General features: G+C 56.8%; 1 protein-coding gene across 1 annotated transcript in view; it reads left to right on the top strand.

Annotated features, from left to right (window-relative positions):
* Window positions 1–23,198, top strand: part of ARHGEF17 (Rho guanine nucleotide exchange factor 17) — a 53,297-nt gene that overhangs the window by 22,884 nt on the left and 7,215 nt on the right. The window contains exons 2-9 of the mRNA XM_040964105.1: window positions 14,165–14,242; window positions 18,324–18,506; window positions 18,977–19,093; window positions 19,299–19,391; window positions 19,583–19,759; window positions 20,046–20,096; window positions 20,272–20,381; window positions 20,476–20,561. Of these exons, the coding sequence (XP_040820039.1) occupies window positions 14,165–14,242; window positions 18,324–18,506; window positions 18,977–19,093; window positions 19,299–19,391; window positions 19,583–19,759; window positions 20,046–20,096; window positions 20,272–20,381; window positions 20,476–20,561 (895 nt within the window). The remainder of the gene's footprint in view (window positions 1–14,164; window positions 14,243–18,323; window positions 18,507–18,976; window positions 19,094–19,298; window positions 19,392–19,582; window positions 19,760–20,045; window positions 20,097–20,271; window positions 20,382–20,475; window positions 20,562–23,198) is intronic.

Here is a 23,198-nt window from a genome sequence, read left to right on the forward strand (position 1 = left end):
CCAACTGAGATGGCCCTACCGACCGGGATTCTCTAAGAATCTGATTGATGATGTGGCCATTTGAAATGAGCCCATCACAGGAGTTTGGCTCCACTTCTGATCCAGTTTCTTCCTGGTGCACACTCTTGAAGGCAGCAAGTGATGGTTCAAGTAGTTGGGTCCCTGCTGCCCACGTCAGAGACCCAGATGGAGTTCCTGTCTTTGGCCTGGCCCAGTCCTGGGTTTTTTGGGCATTTTGGGGGTGAACTAGCAGATGGAAGTCCTCTGTCTGTGTCTTTCAGATAAAATGGGAGGAATCTGATTCATAACACATTAACATAATATTTATAACAGCCAGTACTTACTGAGCATTCTCTTTGTCCCATGCACTTTAATAAAGCTCTTTTTAGTCTTTAATTTAAAAAAAATTTTTTTGATTGATTTTTATTTGAAAGGCAGAGATACAAGAGAGATCATCCATCTGTTGATGCACTCCTCAAAATGCCCGCAAGAGCTAGGGCTGGACCAGGCCACAGCCAGGAGCCAAGAAGCCCATCTGGGACTGCTACATTGATGGCAGGGACCCAACTGCATGGGCCGTCATCTGCTGGGTCTGCATTAGCAGGGAGCTGGATTGTGGAATAGTGGGGCTCAACCAGGCTTCCTGCATCTGCATCGTTGGCCTACATGCCCCTCCTGTTCCCTGTTTTGCAGATGAGGAAACCGGGGCACATATGCTGGGTCTCTGTCAGTGGGGAGTGGGCTCTGGCTGTACCCTCGTCTGGAGCCCTGCCAACTGTTGTTCTGGCATATTTCCTTCTAGCCCTAATTCTGTGTGTGTGTGTGTGTGCACTTAGTGTTGGTTTAAAATGATAGCAGGTACCAGGGGTGTGTTCCCTTCATCTGCTATGACACTTGAACATTCCCTGCTGCATCTGAGAGCTGCCCTAAGCACAGTGATGGGGCCCCTGTGGTGTTCGGACACCAAGAAAGCTGCTGGTGTTCCTCTTGGGAGCAAGGCTATGTGGGTGCCCACACTGGGCCTGGAGCCTAGGCTGCTGGGACCGTGCCACTGGGGCTGAAGACATCCTAGGACCTGCTCTGTGGTACCATGGGTCACTGTGGTCCTGGGTCTCTCTCCACCTGGGGTGTCCTGGAGGCAGGACTGCTGTCTGCGCGAAGCCCTTACTCCAGCAAGGGCCTCATCATCCTTGCCCATAAGATGAGCTAATGATAGGGCCTGTGCAGGAGGCTCATTTGGGGGTTGGAATAAATACCTAAAAAGTGCTTAGTGGGCAGCCCTGAGGAACCCTGGCAGTGGGGAGCTCCCGGCTTTAGGCTGTTCTGTTCCTGTCCTAGGGCTGAGCAAGGCTGGTGGCTGGCCCAAAGGCCCCTACCTCATCTGTGGTGGTAGGGGCGGCTCTGGCTATGCCACCTCTCAGCCAGCAGAAGCTGCCTGCCAGTCCCAGGGGTCCCCCAACGTTGTGGGCAGGGCCTCTGAGATGGTGCCCTGCATACCCCGCAAACCCTAGGCAGTGTTTGTTGAGAATCCTGACAGGAAGACTCTAAGACCTGAGGTTTGAGGTTGCAACTCCAGAAGCTCAGAGAAGGAAGAGGATTGGATGGTGGGGATAGCCACCTAGTCCCTGGACCTTCTGGAGAGGGGAGTTGAGGCCTAACTTTGGCTGTTGGCTGTGCATCTTTTAGGCAGTCACACACACACACACACACACACACACACACACACACACACACGCACACACACACAGGGATCTGTGACTCCCCAGGCTGACATTGGTCAGCCAGAAGTAGAACTCACTTCTGTCAGTGTGGTCCACGCCTGTGACAGGCTGTGGAAGCTGGAGTGCAGGGCTTGGTCACTGCCCCTGAGCATGGCAGCCACTGTGGGCTGGCCTGCAGGAAGAGTGCAGGGAAGCGAAGGGGCCTTCTAGGGAGGATTTGACATTGTAGATGGGCTGTGCACCTGTGTACCCCCAGCCCTGGCATCCGTGCATCACCTCATGTGGACCAGCCTGTGTTCCAGGTGCTGCTAACAGGCAGGGCTGCTTCCTCCTGTAGCGGGCACAGCCACTGAGGAAGAGGCAGTCTAGCAGCTTGCTAGAAGAAGCAAGGCACAGGAACGGGGCCCAGGAGCAAGGAGGGCAGCGGTGGCCTGAGCAGGCCTGGGGAAGCGGCCAGGAGCCCAGCACTGGCAGAGGTACAGGTCACACCTGGTCAGCCGCAAAGGTCAGCTCTCTGGGCCGCAGGGCTTGCAGGGCCCCCAGGATTGCTGTGCAGCCCAGGCAGGCCCTGCCTGCCCACACTCCCTGGGGCTCTGGCCTCCAGCTGGCCTGGCCTTCCCCAGAGTGCCTGGCCCACAGCCCAGTGAGTCATCTTCCGCCTCAGCCCCAGAGCAGAACGACCCATCCCACCCCCCCCCCGACACACCAGTGGGGCCGGCCACCACCCCCAACATCTTGTGCTTGGGTCCGAGGGAGGAAAGAAGAGAGGGAGGGACAGCAGGGACTGGAGGCAGACCCCAGACAACTTCCGTTCCCACGATCCCTGGCCCCAGCCTTGCTGTGTGCTTGAGAACTCAAGGGCCAGAACCCTGCTTCCCACATTGCCGATGGCGCTGAAGGTACCCACTTCCCATTTCTCAGGGAAGAAAAGTGAGGCTGAAAGGAAGCCAGGTGCCAGGGCTGGGCCCACAGGTTGCCCGGCTGACTCCCCAGGCCAAGGTCTATTGCCAGACTAGGTTGTAGAGGTTCTGAATGAAACCATTTTTCAAGCTGGGAGGAGGTATCTCTTGGGGGCCTACATTGTCCACTTGTTCTAAGCCAAGGCTGGGACCACGGGCCAGGTGGGCAGACGTGCACACAGGGGTGGGTAGTTGCAGTTCTCGGCAGCCCCCTAAAGTAAGGTTGCAAGGGGGTCTGGCAGTGGGCCCCCTTGGCCTCAGATGTGGGGGTGACAGTCCCAGAAAGGCATGGGCCAAGAAGGTGGTTAAAAACTCAGTTGACTGGCTCCTGGGATGGTTGTTGGGCTGTGTCTCCACTTCCTGCACCCACATCTCTGCTTCCAGCTATTATCCATTATCTTCCTTCCCAGGGTGGAAGATCCAGCTGTATCTTCTTGAAACTAAAGAACAGGAGTGACGGGAGGTAGGGGGTGGGGGTGGGGGGGAGGAGCTGTGTGGCAGCAAAGAAAGAAAGGGAAAAAAATCCACATGAAAAAGTCACAGGAGTTAAATTCAAACCACATGTGCCACTGCCTCTGCCATGCGGGCCTCTGCTGCCACCTGTGGGCGTGTTGTGGAAGTGCAATTTCTGGAGCCCCTTTTTCCTCACTAAAGTCGGGCCTGCTTGGGTCCCTAGTATCAGGGAGGAAGGTCAAGCCATCCTACCCCTGACCTTGATTTCATTACTTGGCAGCAGGGAGCCCAGTGGGGAATTTAGAGTTTACCTGTACTCCCCCTTCTGCATTTGTTTACGGAGGCGGAAAACGAAATCCAGAACGGGAAGCAAGTTGGCTAAAGTCTCCAATCTGTCTTGAGCACCTACCGTCATCACTGCATCTGTGGCTCTTACCAAGGCAGGGGGCGGACATCGAGACCTTCCTGTTTACAACCTCTCCCACCTCCCACCTAGGGCTACTCTAGGTGTGGCTCTGTGACCCTGGCAAAGTCACTCGACCCCTGTGATGTGTAGTGACCCAGGATCCAGTCCCAGCTTTGCCACATCCCAACTTGGTGGCCTCAGGGATAGTGCTACATCCCACTATCTGTGCTCACTCATCTGTAAACCCAGCAGGAATGCACAAGGCAGACGTTGAGGTAGGGACTGACATCAGCACTCAGTTAAGCATCGGCTGCTATGCAAGTCAGCCCCACCCAGCCGCCTGGGAGTGAGAGCTGCTACCTTGTCCTCCTGACAGCTGGTGGTGATGGTTTCTGGAAGGGATGGTGAGTTGGGGGGGTGGTCTCAGCTGGACCCCTCTGAGCCTGCACAGGAATCACACCCTTGATTTATTACTGCTGTAAGCACATGGCCAGCCCTGGCCTGTGGCCCAACTCTGTCACTTGTTGCTCCTGCAGCTGTGGCTTCTCTACCTAGGCTGTGGGACTCAGAGACTTAGCAGAACTGCAGCCGGAGCATGGCTGCACTGCAGGGGCCCCCAGTGTTGGCATTTGGCTTGGGCTACACTGGGCCGTCCAGGGGTACACATGATCTCCACCGCGGGGAGTGTGCAAGCATGATGGAAGAGCATGGGATGAGCTCTCTCTGTATGTCACACAGTGTTGATGCTGTCCAACTCTGTGGCTACAGCGGTCAGAGGTCTGCCCAGTATCAAGGTGGTGGGGGGCCTGGACATCATCTCAAAGGGAAGCATGCTGTAAGAGAGCATGGGAGCCTGGGGACTGTAGAAGGCAGCACCAGGGGAGAGCAGGCATGCACACATGTGGCTTCCACCTCCCTGAGCCCTGCTCCAGGGCCTCCCTCCTACATGGGCTATGTCACCCCTTATGGTACACCCTGGTCTTAACGTTGCTCTGCCCTTCCATTTGCTCCTGCTGTAAGAAGGACCAGCTTGCTTTCTTTTTCTTTTACATCTGCATATTTGTTTGAAAGGCCATCTTCTACTGCTTTCCCACGTACACTGACTGGGAACTGCATTGGAAGTAGAGCAGTTGGGACCCGAGCCAATGTCCAATGTCGTCATGGCAGGCAGTGGTGCTGCTTGCTGTGCCACAGTGCCAGCTTTCCAATTCACTTGGGATGGCAAATAGTGTGGAGCTGAATTGGAGGGGTCTCCTCTGGCACCTCATGGGGTGGAGAGAACAGGGGGGCTTCCCCACAGGCCCTGCACAATGAGAGCCCACTGGGAAGCACAGCTAACTTCACTGATGTTAGGGGGTCAGTGCAGGAGGGCATATGTAGATATGCAGAGGAGTCCTGCCTCAGGGGCACCCACAGAACCTCCCCTGCCCCAGGCAGGGTTCCCCTACCTGGGAGGTCATGAGGCCCATTCCCAAAGCCAGAGCCTGTTCCCAAGAGGGCCTGTGGCTTGGAGACTTCCCGTCCAGTTCTCTCTCTGGCCTGGGGACTCTGCAGGGCCTGAAGCTGCTCCTTCTTTTGCGGAGGGGAGGGCTACTGGGAGTAGGATGTGTGCTAGGAAGGCAGGGTCAAGGGTCTCAAGTGGGAACATGTGGGAGACAGGTCCCAGGAGCTAAGGTGTCTTGCCTGAGGTTACACCCTGAGAGTGGCATAGCCGCTGCTCCCAGTGTGCACCTTAGCAGGAAGCTGGGTCAGAAGTGGAGTAGCCAGGATTCAGCCCCAAGCACTGGGGAATGAAATGCAGGCTTGCAAACTGCTGCACCAAAGGTCCACCTCCAGAGCCTGTAAAAATTATTTGAAAGGTACAGTTTTAGAGAGAGAGAAGTAGATACAGAGACAATCTTGTATCTACTGGTTTATTCTCCAAATAGCACCTAGGGTTAAATAGGTTAAAGCCAGGAGCCTGGAGCTTCTTAAGGGTTTCCAACATGAGTATAGGAGCCCAAGGAGTTAGGCCATCTTCCACTACTTTCCCAGGTGCTTTAGCAGGGAACTGGATTGGAAGTGGAGCAGCTAGGACTCGAACTAGCACTTTCGTGGAATGCTGGTGTCACAGAGGTGGCTGTTAGCACCAGCCCTGTGAGCCTGCCCTCTTTATCTCTAGATAACATTCATTGTAACATTCATCAAATTGGAGAAGCTGAGGACCCAAGACGCAGCAGCCATTAGATTGGGACTATCCAGCACTGAATGCCCGTGAACCTTGGTGGGGTTAGGAGTATATGCCTGGGCTGTTTCCTAGGGCTGGATTCCCAGGAAGGAGGGTCTTGTCCCAGCATTGCCTGTGCATGGAATTCTGTTGAGCACCAAAGCCTTCTTGGGGCAGGAGGATCTAGTTTTGTTATTGTCTTGGAACAAATTATGGTGGAAAAAAGGTGAGGAAGGCAGTGGGGCCCACAGGGAGGCCAGGGGAGGGGAGATGGGCTCTACCTTCATGGGAGGGTTAAAGCTTAGCAGCCTGGGCCCTGAGCCAGCCTGCCAGCTGGGGCCCTACCCTTGCTGGCTGGGTACCCTTTCCAAGCCTGTTTCCTGGATTGCAAAACAGATGGGCCTTCCCCCCACCCTCCCTGCCCCCCCATCAGCTGTGCATGCTGAAGAAGCCAATGGTGGCCCTCACAAGTTGTTGGATCTGCTACTAAAGGCCAAGTAGATGGCTCCTAGGGGTCAAGGTGGGCCGCCCTGGGGCCTGGCTGCTCTCAGGTGCAGGGCGAGAAGGAAGAAGACACTGCACAGCTGCCTAGCAGCCTTGCCTGGCTCTTTGAACTCCCATCTCCCTAACAAACCAGGATGCCCAGTAGGGGCATAAACCTCTTTTCTTTTTTAAGATGGATTGACTGGGCCTGGCATGATGACTCAATGGCTAAATCCTCACCTCGCAAGTACCAGGATCCCATATGGGTGCTGGTTCATGTCCCTGCTGCTCCACTTCCCATGCTAAATACCTAGGAAAGCAGTGGAGGATGGCCTAAGCGCTTAGGTCCCTCACCCACGTGGGAGACTCAGAAGAAGCTCCTGGCTTTAGATGGGCTGAGCTCTGGCCATTGCAGCCATATGGAGAGTAAACCGGTGGATGGAAGATCTTTCTCTCTGTCTCGCCTTTCCATAAAGCTGATCTACCTTTCCAATAAAAATATATCTTAAAAAAAGACTGGTTGATTTGAAAGGCAGAATTAGAGACAGAAGATCTTCCATCTGCTGGTTCACTCCCCAAATGACTACAAATCAGCGGCCTGAAACTCCATCTGGGTTTCCCATGTAGATGGCTGAGACCCAAGTGCTTGGGCCATCCACTGCTGCTTTCCCAGGAGCATTAACTGGAAGCTGGATTGAAAATGGAGAATCCCAGCCTTGAACTGGCACCCATATGGGATAGTAGCATTGCAAGCAAAGGCTTAACTTGCTGTATCACAATGCCAGCCTCCAGACCTATTTTCTTACCTGTAAATCGCCAGCACGGTGCTTAGTAACTAGCAGGTACTGAGAAAGCACTTATTGGACTACTTAACAAATGAGTAAAAGTAGAGTTCAGGGCAGGTGTTATGGCGTTGCAGTGGTTTAGGCCTCCGCTTGGGATGCCTGCATCCCACATTTAGAATGCCAGTCCTAGTCCTGGCACCCCTCCTGCCCCAATCCAGCTTCCTTTTAATGCCTCCCGGGAGGCAGCAGACGATGGCTCAAGTGCTTGGCCTCCTGCCAGTCACATGGGAATCTAAGATGGAGCTCCTGGCCCTGGCATCAACCTGGCCCAGTGTTGGCTCTCGGCAAGCATTTGGGGCGTGAGCCAATGGATGGAGGACTGCTCCGTCAACTCTACCTTCCTTGCAAATAGATGAAAAGAAGCAAATCCTTCTGTAACCACTGCATTGCTCCTGTCCACGGAACCCTGGATCTTTGCATCCATTCCTGTTGGCCACTGGTCACCCATTCTGATCATCTACAGATGTTTTTCACTTACCTGTTCTTGTTAGCCTTTCATGTGCTCAGTTCATTTGTCCGTTCGTTTGTTCACTCTTGCCAGGCTCATCTGTCTTTGGCCCCTCAATTGGTGTGGCCCCCAAGAGTGCAGGTGCAGGCACAGGCGGGTGCGTGTGCATAGCGTGGACTGTGTGTGTGGATTTGGAGGTCAAACGTGGAGTTCCCCTTGGAGGTGGGGGAGCTGTCAGCACACCGAGGGAGGCAGGGCTTATTCAGTGTTTCCTGGAGCTGGTGGGAGGTTCTGAGGGCTTCCAGCCTGCCTTTCCTGAGTGGGTGGTGCACCTGTGAGACAGGGCCCTGTCCCCGCCTCTTGCTTTTCCTGTAAACACCCTTGGCTCCCCTGCCCCTCCCTGCACAGCCTCACCTGCCCCTGTCTGCTGACATCCCCTGAAGGGCCCTGTGCCCCTGCTGTGCGGGGCGATGCCTGGAAGCCCTGACTCAGAGCCTGTGCCCGCCTCTTGGTGCTCCTCGCCTCCTTTCATTTCCCTTCGTCCCCCAGCAACCCTGCGGCTACCATGGCAACAAGCTTGGATCTAATTAGCCACCCTAATAAAGCCGTAGCAGCAAGCAGGCAGGGTATCTAGCACCAAGTCCCACCCACTTCTGGAGCCAGGGCCTCTGAAAATCCAGCTTTCTGGTACCCACATGCTGCTGGATCTCTTTGCCTTGGGACCTTCTTCAAACCATGCCTCCTCTGGGAAGCCTTTTTTTTTTTTTTCCTTTTTCGTAAAGGCAGGTTTTACAGAGAGAAGGAGAGACTGGAAGAACTTCCACCTGCTGGTTCATTCCCCAAATGGCCGCAACGGGCAGAACTGAGCCTGTCTAAAGCCATGAGCTAGGAACTTCTTCTGGGTCTCCCACAGGAGTTCAGGGTTCCAAGGTTTTGGGCCATCCTAAACGGCTTTCCCAAGCAGAAGCTAGATGGGAAGTGGAGCAGCCAGGACACAAACGGATACTCATGGCTCCCGGTACTTGCAGGGGGAGAATTAGCCAACTGAGCCACTCCCCTGGGCCCAAGCCCTCCTTATTTCCTCCCAGGCAGAGGTGGCTTTTCTCTGCTGAGCCTTATGATGGGTGCCTAGCTAGGGTGCAATGGACAACCAGCTCACTAAAGCGCCTGGGAAAGCAGCTGGGGACAGCCCAAAAACTTGGGCCCCTGCACCCACGTGGGAGACTCAGATGGAGGCCCAGGCTCTTAGTTTACAGCCATTTAGGGAGTGAACCAACTAATGGAGCAGAGAGGTCCCCAGGACGCAGGTCAGTTTCCTGACTACTGGCTCACCCAGCACAGACCCGGGTATGGAGCATCTGTCAATGCCAGTGTAGCCCTTTCCACCCATGCTGTGATCACTGCACATGGCAGTAGCCTCAGCCGCCTCTGGGGTTCTCTGCACCAATTCTCACGGTTGGCTCCTTGGAGATTGTGGGTGGTTCCATTTCCATGCTGGAACATCTTGGGGTCTGCAGCAGGGTTCATGGGCTTGCCCCCTGCAAGACAGAAGCAGCATTTCCTTGGGTGGAGAGTCGGCTCACCTGGTTGGGGAAGGGGGCGGGAGATCAGCAGGAGGGAGTGACCTGGTGTATCTCAGGGAGTACAGTGTTCCCCCTTTGCCTTTCCCTTGGAAAAAGCTGGCAAGTGGGGAATAGGCAGGGGAAAGTCAGGGGCCTGCCTCTACACTGCTTCCCACAAGGGATGTGGGCACTGCCCTGGTGTAGCTTAGAATCTGGGGGAGGTGGTGCCATCCACTCAGTCATTGCCTAAGTGTGTGGTTTCAAACTGCAGCACTGGGTTAAGGTAGGGAAACAGGTGCGGGTCAGGGATATTTGCAAGGAAGGCTGGAAAGATAAAGGCTTCTAGAAGGGAGAGGTGAAGAAGATGCAGGGTCCCTGAGGCAGGATAGAGCCCCTTCTGTTTGTAGAAGTTGGAGCACAGTGGCTGGAGGGGCTAGGCATATGGGCCTGGCTTGTGTGGTTTCCAAGGGAAGCTCCCCTCTCCATGCCCTGCAGGAAACTGGGAGGAACCAGCAGTGGGAGGAGTCAGCTGGGGGGGGCTCCTGAGTGTGGGAGACAGTTTGACACCCCCCACCCCTCACCCCAGGCTGATGGGCAGAGATGGGAAAGGGTTCTGCCATCTCCTGGGGCATCCTGCTTGCACAGCCTGGGAACCTGCTGCTGTTGCTGGCATCTGGGTGCCCCAGCCCCTCTCTCCCATGGAGGACTTGACACAGGTCAAGATGGGCCTTTTTGGTAACCTGTGTCCAACACCCCCAAGTGCTAGGGGTTGCCAGTAGGAGGCCTGAGTGGGCCCGCCCACAGTCGTGTGACCCACGGAAGCACTGAGGGAAGTGATGGGTCAAGGTCTTGGGGACTATTGTATGCTGATGTGGACGCACACGGGGCCCTATCCCGCGTTGGTTTCCACGCACACGGGGCCTCTTTTGTGCAGGAGTGCGCGTGCCCCTGTGTGGGCCCCCGTGGCCGTGGCTGCAGCTTGATCCTGAGCTCAGCGTGTGCCCACGCTGGGTACCAGTGGGATGCGCGTGTTGTCGCCGCTGCGGCTCCCTGCCTTTGCTCCTGGGACTAGGGGAATGGCTAGCGAGCAGACCCCGAGGCGCGGAGGTCGAGACAGCGGGTGAGAGGCCCCACCGGCCCTGGACGTGCTGGGCGGGGACGCGCCGAGGGCGGAGACCCCCTCCCACCACGGCGGCGCGGCGCGCGCAGGGCTGGCCGGGCGGGCGCACTCCCTGCGAGGAGGAGGCAACAGCGCCACCGCCCGCCGGGCCGCCGCGCTCCGATCCGCGCTGGAGCTGACGCCGCCGCCACCACCGCCGCCGTGGCCGGGCCGAGCCCGTGGGGGAACCAGGGTAGCAGGGGGCCCTTCGACCCCGTGCCGACAGCCGCTGCCGCCGCGCCGGCCGCATGCTACAGATGGTGAAGACCCTGGCCCAGTTCACCATCGCGCTGGAAGACATGCGCGATCTGGGCCCAGCCGCCGCCGCCTCCGGGGAGTCCGCCGGGGGCGGCGGTGGCGGCGCTGACGCCGAGGAGCCTGGAGAGGCCCAGGTACGGGGAGGAGGGAGGGTCAGCTAGGAGCCAGGCCTGGGTCTCAGTCCAACCGGGAAAATTGAGGGAGGCTTGGGCAGGGAGTGGGCCCCAAGCCAGGAACTGGAGTCAGTCACCGCAGCTGTCTGGAGGCGCATACCTGGGGTTCCAACCTGCTAGGGGTCCCAGGGGGACCAAGGGAAGGTGGCCTGGCTAGTGAAATGGATCAGCATGGAAGTAGGGGCTGTTGCCTAGGGGGCTCCCGAAGGTGTCCGGCCTCCCCCGGGTGCCTGGAGTCAGGTGTGCTGCCCCCTGCACCTGCACCTGCTGTACCCTGGCTCCCCCCATTCCTGGTTTGTGCGTCCCCCTGCAAGGAGGAGGCTCCCAGGACTGGCTGTGCCTCCATGGGCCTGGCTGGCCCAGAAGGCTTTGTCCTGTGTTCCTCCTCATGTTATGTTGTGCTGTGTGTCTGTCACCTCAGGTCTGGCCTTCAGGGCTCCCATCAGGGTGACGTGGCTGCAGTTTTTGTCCCTGTGTGTGTGACCCCTGTCTTCCTGTTGTACACACCAGAGTCTGAATGTGGGGTTGCCATACCCCAGCCATTACAGGCAGGAGTCACTCTCAGGTCTTCCTGCTGTGAGCCCCTTCCCACAGTGAAGGGCTGGAGACAGGAGGCTGCTGAGAGGCGAGTGGGGCTGGGAGAGGCTGGGCCTGCGCAGTCATCCTCCCTGGAACAGGTGGGCCTGCTGTTTTGCTTGACAGCTGCGGCAGCCCCACCCCGCCCCCACAGACACCACCCCCGCCCGTGTCTGGGCACGTGCGAAGGGGTGCTGGATGCGGTGGCTGGGAGCTGGCCTTGGCTTGTGCCTTCACCTGACAGCTGAGTGACAGCCCCCTGTGCCTGCAGCAGAGAGGAGGTGGCTGGGAAGGACTGGCCTTGCAGCGTCAGCCCTACTGCTGCCTGGGCCCTCCCAGGCCCAGCGCCAGCCGGGCAGCTCAGCTACTCAGGAGGCCTCGTTGTGGCCTCCTGTGAGGGGCCAGGCCAGCCCAGGGGCATGGGCAGGGGAGGGTACCAAAAGGGATACCCAAGAGCCAGGCCTGGCTGGGGCTCCCTGTGGGAACGCACATGGAAGCCCTGCTGGGTGCTCCGTGCTGCCTTGCTGTCACAGTGCTGAGGGCCGGGAGTCATTCAGTCCGCTGCAGAGAGAGGAAAGAGAAACTTGCCACTGGGAGCATACTCCAGGAGGACAGAGCTGGGAGCCCTATGGCCTGGGCTCAGCGTGAGGTGGCTACAGAGACCCTGCTGCTGGCCCTGGCTGTTGCCACCACAGGGGACAGTGCCTGTGTTACAGAGCTGAGAGTGGGAGGCTGCAAGGAGACCGTGTCTGGGAGCTACTGGGATGTCCCCAGAGCAGATGGAGGCAGGAATGGGCTTCCGGGCCTTTCCTGGGAGGTCCTTCTGGCGCACTGTGCTCTCCCAGGGTCTCTGGCCTGGGTTGCACCCTGTTTGCGCCTCCGCCTGCCCATGGGCAGTCACCCTCATCTTGTAAAGGCCCTGGGAGCACTGGGGGCAGATGGGCTGGAGGTACCTAGAGCTCAGGCTTGGCAAAGGTGGATTTGCCACCTCCCCACGCCCTGTCACTGACCGTGGTAGCCCTCTGCTGAGTGTGCCTCACTGTGGGACATGCAGGACAGATCTGACCCCACATCCCTGGGTCAGTGAGGTGAGCAGTGGCCGGCTCAGGCAGGCCACATGGGCCTGGAGCTCTGGTCCACCAGGCAGAAGCATGGATCGGGCAGCCCCATTGGAAGTTGTCCAGTCCCCAGGGACAGGGAGTGGAGGGATGTCACAGTCAGGGACTCCTGTTCCAGTGTTGCCATGTGCCTGGAGTGTCTTTCTAACCAGCAGGGCTGGAACCTGAGGCAGGGCCCACACACAGCTCAGACGTGGGGGACAGTTCTCCCTCCACATACACACCCAGAGAACTGTGCCTTCCCAGGTACTCCAGGGACTTAGGGGCAGTGGTGAGGAAAGAGGGAAGCTGCTGGAGCTCCAGCCATCTGGAAGGGCTTCCTGGAAGAGAAGTAAACTGGAGGCATAAGGACCAGGGAGAGGGCAGTGGATACGCTGGGGCCGGGGAGCTGAGCACCTGCAGCATCAGGGCAGCACCCTGTGCCCCTGGGTGGAGGTGCAGCGGCAGGGCGCCCCTTGGGGACTCCTGAATTCAGATGGTCAGCTCCTCAGGCTGGGGCGACACTGCCTGTGTCTGCTTCGCCCTGTGCTTCAGATGGGGAGAACCATAACACCTGCCTCACAGGTGCTGGGAGGGGGTGTTATATAACACAGAATGCCTGGTGCTCAGCTGTCATTTTAAATGAGGGAGTTGGGATCTGGCCTTGCCTGACACCACCCAGCTGTGTGACCTTTGGCACCAAGTCCGTCACCCTGGGTGCAGTGGTTCGTGAGTCAGGGTGACGGGGTCTGTGCCCAGGGCCAAGGGAAGGCCAGCCGGGTGAGGCATTGCCCTTAGCACCCCAAAAACAGGGTGTTGAGAATGGTTGGCTACATTGTGTGGTGGCCTGGGGATATCTTCCTGAGCAAATATAAGAGTTTATGAATTTTTAGAAAAGAGTCCTTTTTGTTGGCGTTGTGGTACAGCGAGTTAAAAGACCGCCTGTTGGGCCCGGCGGCATGGCCTAGTGCCTAAAGTCCTCGCCTTGAACGTGCCGGAATCCCATATGGGTGCCGGTTCTAATCCCAGCAGCTCCACTTCCCATCCAGCTCCCTGCTTGTGGCCTTGGAAAGCAATTAAGGACGGCCCAAAGCCTTGGGACCCTGTGCCCATGTGGGAGACCTGGAGAAGTTCCTTGATCCTGGCTTCAGATTGGCATAGCATCGACCGTTGCGCTCACTTGGGGAGTGAATCATTGGACGGAAGATCCTTCTCACTGTCTCTCCTCCTCTCTGTATATCTGACTTTCCAATAAAAAATAAATCTTAAAAAAAAAAAAAAAACACTGCCTGTGGTGCCACCATCCCATACGGGTGCTAGTTTGTGTCCTGGCTGTTCTACTTCTGATCCAGCTCTCTGCTAGTGGCCTGGGAAAGCAGCAGAGGATGACCCAAGGAAGTCCAGGGGGAGTTCCCGGTTCCTGACCGTTGTGGCATCTGAGGAGTGAATCAAGAAATGGTCTTTCTGTCCCTCCCTGTCTCTGTGTTACTCTTTCAATTAAATAAACTAAATCTTGGGTGTGGAAAGGCAAGACTTTTTTAGATTCAAGGAGATTTTAGATCTACTGCTGTGTGATCTATGGGGGTGGGAGATGAGAGGAAGGATGCGTCTGAGATACGGGGGCAGGCATTCCATCAGGGGGTGCTCCTGAGCCAAGGCCTGGCGGAGGAGGTACAGGTGCTTTGGGGGAACAGCCAGCCATGAGCCTTGAAAGTCCAGGGAGAGGATGCAGATGGCTTCTCTGGGCTCCAGGCACCTGCAGATGATGGGGTCTGAGGAAGGTGAGGCATGGCTGATGCTCTGCCCCTGTCTCCACAGGACATGCGGAAGCACGTGACCATGACCCTGCTGGACACGGAGCAGTCATATGTGGAATCACTGCGCACCTTAATGCAGGTGAGGCCTGGGTCCCTGGGAAGGGCCACTCTGAATCCAGGAGACTGTCAGACAGGGACAGGTGGGAGTGAGCCCATTCCATGGCCAAGGGCTAGAGTCAGAGAGCCACAATCCTGGGAGCCACCTCCTGGCTGTGTGGAATCTCCACGCCACACCAGAGGAGGAGGAAGTACCCTTCAGGACATAAGCCCACTGCTCACCCCACACTGCCCTTGCACCCCCTCTTGGCAGCCCTGGAGCTGAGCTTAGTCCTCTGCGGGGACTAGCTGAGTGGTTGAGGCTTGTGGAATCCTGCAGGAGGCCAGTGGCTCCTGCTGAGACATGCTTTCTGAATCACAGAATCGGGCCGGGAGCAGGCCTGGCACCTTCAGAGCTCTGTGCGACTGGCCTGCAATCGAGAGGGTGGTCCCATGTCACACTGTGGGACACGGGAGGTCTTAACTTGGCCCAGCCCAGACTCAGCCAGGGTTTTAAGCAAGGATTCGTGCCGCCCAAAGCCTGACTGCTGGGAAGGTGGGTGACAGAAGAGGGGGCTGCCACTGAGATCAGACCAGGGCCAGAAAGCTGGGAACAGGTATTTGGGAGGTCGGTTGGTCAGGCTAGATGTGGTGGGATGGGATAGTGCTGGGGGCCTGGCCTGAGGAAGGTGGAGCTCAGGGCAGAGGTCAGGGTGGTAAGTTCGTTTAGATACATGATGGGGAAGCCTGGAGCCTGGGTGCACCTGCAGGCCTGGAGCTCTGGGTGGAGCGTGCAGGCCAGAGCTGCAGTAGTCTCAGTTGCACATGAACTTGCTCAGACCACCAGGGCAGAATGAGAGCAGAGAGGGAAAGGTAGGGCCCTGGATACCCAGAGCATTTACACATTTGTTCGTTCATGGCACACATCTGCAGCTAGCCCTATGCATGCCGCAGCGAGCAGGACTCTGGGCAAGGAGGACTGCCTGTCTAGTGGTGAGCTGTTTCCCAGAGCCATGGTCTAGGCAGACGAATCACATGAGGGATGGGGGACAGTGTGCAGGTGTGCAGCGAGAGTGTGCTCAGAGCAGGTGGCACACAGCTTCAGAGAGGCGGGCTGGGCCATGCCGGGCCTGCAGGCACTGTGCTTCAGGAGCTAAGCCGGTCACAGGAGGCTGGATCCTGACCAGACATCTACCGACACCAGCTCCCTGGCGGAGTCACAGGGCGTAGACAGCAGCATGGTGGCTGTGGAAGCCAGGAAGGAGGTTAATTGGCAGGGGGAGTTGAACATTACAGGCTACACAGCAACCTGAAGGAGCTGAATGTGAGTGATGAGCTGGGCTTAAAATGGCTACATTTCCTAGCATGTTGAGACTTTCTTACGCCTAGTATATGGTTATAACTGTGCAAGGAAACACATTGTCTTCCTTTAAGAGATATAGGAAAAGGGACAAGCACAGAAGAGGAACCTGCCTTGCTGCCAGGAGGGGGTCAGGGGAGGCACCGCCTGAGACCTGAAGGGTGGGTGAGGACTTCCCAGAGAAGAGGGGCTGGCTGCAGGAGGAGGAAGTAGGGCATGGTGTCTGGAGGAAGGTGGCACTTAAGGGGCTGCCTGGAGTGAAACAGAAGGAGACCATGCAGGACCTGCAGGCTTTGCTGTAGCAGGGACATTGCCCCCTCCCTGCTCCCAGCATGCCCAGCAGTGGCAATCCCAGGGGAGAGGAGAGTCCCCTGTGTGTAGGGTGGAGGCCTTAGGCCCAGCTGGTCTAGGCTTTGAGTCACCTGGCTCCCTGCTGGGCAGTAGGAACCCAGTCACCTCACTGCTCTGAGCCTTCGTCGCCACCTGCTACATGTAAATAGTCACCTTTATTTCCCAGTGCTAGGACAAAGGCAGTGCAGCCACCGCCACCCAGGCCTGCTCACACAGACAGGACGGGCATGGGACTGGGGCCGAACGAATCTGTGGGGGTTCCTCTGCCTTGGAATCTCCCAGGCCCTGCCCGAGTCTGCACAGGGGGAAGATGTACAGGAGTTGGAGATGGAAGGAATCCAGTGGAGAGTATTGGGTGGGGATGGGTCAAGCCAGGCAGGAGATGGCCGCTGGAGCCAAGGAGTGCTGCTCCACGTCACCCCAGAGTGAGCAACAGAGGCCTGAGGTCCGGCCCAGGGGCCTGTCTGGAGTGGGGGCAGGAGCCCAGCTTCAAAGGTGGCTTCTGCTCTGGATCAGAGGGGTGACCTGGACCATCCCTGCATCTGTCCCCGACTCCTCAGCTGTCACATGCAGTTCTTGCAGTGCCTGCCTCCAGTGCGGGTTACGAGAGATGTGTCTGTAACCAAGCATTCTGTTTGTGATTCTGTGTGCTTGTAGAGAGCTGTGTTGAATCCCTGTCCTAACCTTGTGAGGTAGCTGCCATGATCCCCTTCTTCCCACAAGGAACTAAAGGCTCAGAGAGGTTAGGAGCCTTGCCCAGGGTCATCCATGCAATGAGGGGCCGTCACAGTGTTTCCAGTGGTGGCTGAGCTGGGCGGGCACAGCTCCAAGTGTTCACCATGGCTGATTTATACCCACAATACCCAGAGTCCTGTCTCCCAGAGGACGAAGCTAATGAAGCCAGAACCTGGGGGCAGAGCTTGTCAGTAAGACCCTGGGTCCTCTCTCTTGCTCAGTGGCTTGCACTGCCTGAACCACAACCATGTGCAAGTTGAGGTGGGATTCCCAGGCCCTATCCCAGCTCTCTCCCCTCCATGGTCACTGTCACACACCAATGAGCCCATTCTGTGGGTCAGCAGTTTCAAATGCAGAGAAGTTAAACATCAAGGGTGCTGGCTGCAGGAGGTGGGATTTGAACCCAACTCCAAAGGCTACTCCACTTCTTTCGTGTCACCTTCATCCCCTGGGCCAGGTGACACTCCCCTTCCTGTCCCTGCCCCCACCAGGTGCCTCCTAGCACACTGCAGAACCATTCCATTACTTGTTATGACTTTTTGCTGCCTCCTCTTACTTACCCCCTGCTCAAATGTCTACTTCTTGGGTGCAAGGGTTTCATCTGTTTGCTGAGGTAGCCCAGAGCCTGACAGGCTGGCACACAGCAGTTGCTCAGTGAGCCTTGGTTGAGTGAGTGTGGTGTGGGGTGGCTGTTGACACTTCCCTACCTCTGTGTGCCCATTGGAAGCTGGAACGGAGTTGCACCTGAGCTGGCCTAGACCAGGCTCTGTCGCTCGCTGCCGCTGCCTGCTCTGTCATCCTGGCCTTTTCAGGATTCCCGGGCAGGCGAGAGGATTCTGTTGAGCCTGACTTTCTCCAACTTATTTTACAAAACAAGCCACATTTTCTCAAATGTTTAATGTAAATGTTACTGCAGCCTCGGGTATGCTTTTCCAAGCAACACCATTTCTTTGGCATGTAGTTTCAGTGATGACCAGTAGAGGGAGACTACTCTGAGAACACTCCCTGTTTTGAGCTCGGCTGTTTGCAGTCTCTGGATGTAGATATGAAGCCATTAGATCCAATAGCATTCAGGTAGTGTCGCTAGAAACCTCCTGTGCCCCTTCCCTCTCTCCTATACCTATCAATTACCACAAGGGAACCAGTCTGAGACCCACCCATAGTCCTAACATTTGAGCATCTCTGAAATCAGGGTCCATCCTGTAATATTGGGGTGTATCATCTAATTGGCAGCAAGGCTTTTATTTTCCCCTTAAAATTGCTGAAAGGTGATTTTATCCCCCGTATTCCTTTTCTTTGCATGTTTCATTCAACTAGATTGTCAGCTGTGTCAGGGTCTTGGTTCTTGGCACATACTTGGTGAGTTACTGGGGAGGAGGTCCTCCCCAGGAGCCCTGTCATCCTCTATGCTTAATGTAAGCTTTGTCAGTGCATCCTGTAGGCCTTTCTCTGAGCCCCACCACCATGTCTTGTTCCAGGCTTCAGGCCGGGCACCAAGGGTGTGGGAATAGATCTTCCCCCTGCTCCCGGAACTCAAAGTCGAGTGAGGCAGGAGTAGGAAACAGGACACTGCTCTATAGGCCTGGGCGACTCCCATGTGCTTTCACACAGAGACTTAAGTGGGTTGGGCTGGGTACCCTTCTCTGGGGAGTATGTGCTGACCCTGTGGGTCCCCCAGGGCTACATGCAGCCACTGAAGCAGCCCGAGAACTCCTTGCTGTGTGACCCATCGCTGGTGGATGAGATCTTTGACCAGATCCCCGAGCTGCTGGAGCACCACGAGCAATTCCTGGAGCAGGTGCGACACTGTGTGCAGACCTGGCATGCCCAGCAGACGGTGGGAGCCCTGCTTGTCCAGTCGGTGAGTGGCCCTTTGCCCCTTGCTTCCCTGGGCCCTCCTGGAAGAGGCTCCATGCTACTAAGAACTACCTCACCTGGATTGACTCTGAGCCCAAACTCAACCCCAAAACTTGACAAGACCTGGAAGTTGACTCCAGTCCCTGGGTGGACTTGAACATGGCCTCTGCTTAACTCCAGAGCTGGGCTGGACTTTGGGCCAGACCCTGGTACTGACTTGGCCCTAGTCCTGAGTCTGAGGTGGTTCCAGTGCCCAGCTGGGCATTTGAACTGAGCTCAGCCCCTATCGTGCCCAGGCCTAAACAGCTGCCTCAGTCGTGACCCTGGACTTGGTCATACATACCTGACCTCACGCAGACTGCATCATTTCTGGTTGGAGGTGACAAATGTACACTGGGAATCAACAGAGAGAAACAGAATAAGCTAGTGGGTGAGGGACTCCATGGGATCCCCAATCTGCCTTTTCACCTACAGTTCTCCAAGGATGTCCTGGTCAACATCTATTCTGCCTACATCGACAACTTCCTCAATGCCAAGGATGCCGTGCGAGTGGCCAAGGAGGCCAGACCTGCCTTTCTCAAGTTCCTAGAGGTACATGGCCTAGGGCCTGGGTGGTGGTGGCTGCCCCTTGGCCATCACAGAGAGCCCAGCCCAGGTAACATGACCCTGGCCTGAAAGGGCTCAGCCTGTTCTTTCTGGCTGAGCTAGAGGGGCTTGCTGGGGGCCTGTGCCCAGACATGCCTTTCCTGGCCTTCCTACCTTGCTCAGATGCCCATCCGCCTGCTTCTGGTTTCAGCAAAGCATGCGCGAAAACAAGGAAAAGCAGGCTCTGTCTGACCTCATGATCAAGCCAGTGCAGCGAATTCCACGCTATGAGCTTCTGGTGAAGGTGGGCGTGGAGCTGAGGAGTTGGGGGAAGGGTGAGCTGGGCCCAGAGCCACGGGGTGGGCTGTAGGGTGCCTCAAGCCCTCCATCTGGCTGAACCTAGTGTGAGGATCTGCAGGTGAGAGGGCAAGTCCTTGCTCCAGCAGCTGGCCCATGGCATCTCAACTAGTGTGTCTGGCCCCATTCCCATCCCAGGACCTCCTGAAGCACACACCCGAAGACCACCCAGACCACCCGCTCCTGCTGGATGCTCAGCGGAACATCAAGCAGGTGGCTGAGCGCATCAACAAAGGCGTGCGGAGCGCTGAGGAGGCAGAGCGGCATGCCCGTGTGCTACAGGAGATCGAGGCGCACATCGAGGGCATGGAGGATGTGCGTGCTGGACAGCCCCACCCCGCCTCTGTGTCTGCTCAGACCCTCTGTCTGCATCTGTGGTCACCTGGAGTCGTGTCCGTGTCCGTGCCTGCGCTGGGGTCTGTGGTGTGCCTGCCTCCATGTCTCCTGGCCTGTCCCAGCCGCATCCTTTTCCCCAACCTGTCTGTGACACACACGCTGGCCGGGGTGGAGGGTGGTGTGTGTGTGTGTGTAGACCCTGGGGTTTGAAGGCGGAGGGAGTAATATGTAGCCTTCAGGATACCCCGGCTCTCCTGCCCCACAGCTCCAGGCCCCTCTGCGGCGGTTCCTGAGGCAGGAGATGGTCATCGAAGTGGTAAGCAGTGCCCCGCCATCAGTGCACCTGTGCCCACCTCCCTACTCACACCTGCTGCCTGGGTCGGCCGGCTTTTCCATCCCAGTTGGGAAAGACCCCCACCCCTCCTGGAGCCCCTCTGGGAACTTGGTGAACCGTGTGCACCCCAGCCTGAGTCCCACCTTGGCCCCCACAGAAGGCAATCGGTGGCAAGAAGGACCGGTCCCTCTTCCTGTTCACCGACCTCATTGTCTGCACCACGCTGAAGCGCAAGTCGGGCTCTCTGCGGCGCAGCTCCATGAGCCTGTGAGTGGCTGAGCAGGGCTAGGCTGGCATGGGCGGCCCTGGGTCCCTCTCCCCAGCTCCCTAGCTAGAGTGCTCCCTCGTCGGCTCCCCTCAGGTACACAGCAGCCAGCGTCATCGACACGGCCAGCAAGTATAAGATGCTTTGGAAGCTGCCGCTGGAAGATACAGACATCATCAAAGGTGGGTGGGTGGGTGGGCCTGCGTGGGGTGTTGCGGTCTTTCTGAGGAACCCTGCCATGAGCGTTTGTGTTGTAGACTGCTTGCCTGTCTCCTTACTCTGTTGCTTTATGTCCCACTTTGCCAGGCAGCCCAAGGGGGCTGGCATAGAGGTCCCAGATGGCACCCAAGGAGTATCTGTGCTGACCCACTTCTGACTGGGCTGGAGGGGTAGGGGTGCAGGGCACAGAGAGTGGCTGTTAAATAGCCAGTGACCCACTTGTCCAGCCAGCTGCTGATGCGCTGCCCCACCTCAGGTGTGTGCATAGGGAACACCACCCATTTGAATGAGGTCCGACAAGGGATACATGCAGAGATGGTGAGCCCGCTGGAAGCTCCCGTCCCCACTATTTCTCCTCTTCCCACCCTGAGTGCCCCCTTGTCCTGCCTCCTTGGAACTCCAGGAGTGGGACCACACTCGGTCCCCAGGAAGGGCTGAACTGGTGGTCACTGTGTATGCCCATCCTAGTCCTTCTCATGGGAGGAGAGGCCAGCTTAGTGACTGCCTTCAGGTCAGGTGCCCTGCTGTGGCCTGTCAGCTGCTCAGACCTGAACAGGGCAGGATTGCATGGAAGAGAGCACAGCTGCCTGCGCAGTCTGTCCCACCAGGAGTCTGGAACTGTCTGGGCTGCTGTAGCAAACGCTGCACATTGAGTCATGTCTTAGCAGAAACATGTTGCTCACACTTCCAGAGTTGGCAGCTCTGGTGCCTGCTGAGCAGCCTCCCTGGCTGCGTGCTCGCGTTGCCCAAAGGCACCAGTTCTCTCTCTCTGAGGCCTCTTTTTTTCTTTTTTAAAGATTTTATTTGTATTGGAAAGTCAGATATACAGAGAGGAAGAGAGACAGAGGAAGATTTTCTGTCATTGATTCACTACCCCAGTGGCCACAACAGCCGTAGTTGAACTGACCCAAAGCTTCTTCAGTAACTTCTTCTGAGCTTCTTCTGAGTCTCCCACATGGATTCAGGGTAGCAAGGCTTTGGGCTGTCCTCAGCTGCTTTCCCAGGCTATAAGCAGGGAGCTGGATGCGAAGTGGGGCTGCCAGGATATGAACTGTGGGATCCGTATGGGATCCTAGAGTGTGCAACATGAGGGCTTTAGCTACTAGGCTACCATGCAGGGCCCAGGCCTCTTTCTTTATTATGCATTTGTAAAAGATTTATTACTTGGGGCCCAGTGCAATAGCCTAGTGGTTAAAGTCCTCACCCTGCACACGCCAGGATCCCATATGGGTGCTGGTTCTAATCCCGGCAGCCCCACTTCCCATCCAGCTCCTTGCTTGTGGCCTTGGAAAGCAGTCGAGGATGGCCCAAGGCCTTGGGACCCTGCACCCATGTGGGAAACCCAGAAGAGCTACTGGCTCCTGGGTTCGGATTGGCTCAGCTCCAGCCACTGGGGCCACTTGGGGAGTGAACCATCGGATGGAAGATCTTCCTCTCTTTCTCCCCTTCTCTCTGTATATCCGCCTTTTGAGTAAAAATAAATAAATCTTAAAAAAAAAAAGATTTAGTACTTGAAAGGCAGTTACTGAGAGAGAAAGAGATTTTACATCTATTGATTCACTTCCCCAAATGGCTACAAGAAGCCTGGACCAGGTCAAGCTGAAGCCAGGAGCCTGGAGCTCCATCAGGTGCTCCCACATGGGTGCAGGGTCCTGGACATCACTACCGTCTTCTGTGCTTTTCTAGCAGCACTAGCAGGAGGCTGGATCGGAAGTGGAACAGTCGGAACTCGAATCAGAGCTTATACAGGATCTCCGCTCTGTCCCATTAAGCCTCTTTTTAAGGGCACTAATTCCATCCATGAGGGCTCCACTCTCACCGTCTTCATCAGATAGCGGGGGACACAGACCTTCAGGTCACAGCAGAAGAGTTTTCCAGCTTGGCTGGTCTGGAACATTCCAGTGCTGTCCGCTCAGCCCACCCCTCGCTTTCCCTGGAAGCAGTACGTCAGCCTCTTGTTCCAACCTGCTTCCATGTCAAGGTCATAGCTTTGTGCCCCTTGGCCCTGCAGGGTCCCTGGTCACAGGGCTAGTGCAGACACTGCTTGCCGTTCTGGTGCGGTCAGGGCCTCATCCGGAGTTTTCTTCCTCACCATCCTACAGCCTGCAGCCCCAATGGCTACATACACCCATCACAGGGAAGTTAGAACAAGTGGCGTCATTGAAGGGGAAAAAAATACAAGAGTGAGCCGCTTCCTTTCCCTTGATTTCCAGACCTGTATGTGCCACCCCCAGGGGCTGGCCACTGGGCAGTGGGCACACACCAGGGTAGGACCAGAGGAATCTAGGGCAGCTGCTCATGGGCCCTGCCCTTGTGGGACAATGAGTCCCTTGGTCAGCAGATTTCACTGCCTGAGGCTCTGCCTGCCTGGCCACCCCCACCCCCACCCCGGAAAACTGCGCCCGGGTCTGCAGAGCCATCTGCCACTCTGTCCTTGTGCTCTCTGGGGGAGTGCCCCAAGGACTGACATCCTGTGTCTTGTGGCTCTCTTAGGCTTGGTGGCTTGTGCCTGACAGCTGGGTATCTATAAACCCTTGGTTTGCCAGGCCACGGCTGTGAGCCATGTCTGTGTATCCAAGCCTTACCTTGTCTGCATGGCC

This window comes from Ochotona curzoniae, unplaced genomic scaffold, assembly GCF_017591425.1.
Source record: "Ochotona curzoniae isolate NIBS_2020 unplaced genomic scaffold, NIBS_Ocur_1.0 scaffold_3223, whole genome shotgun sequence".
NCBI classification, from domain to species: domain Eukaryota; kingdom Metazoa; phylum Chordata; class Mammalia; order Lagomorpha; family Ochotonidae; genus Ochotona; species Ochotona curzoniae.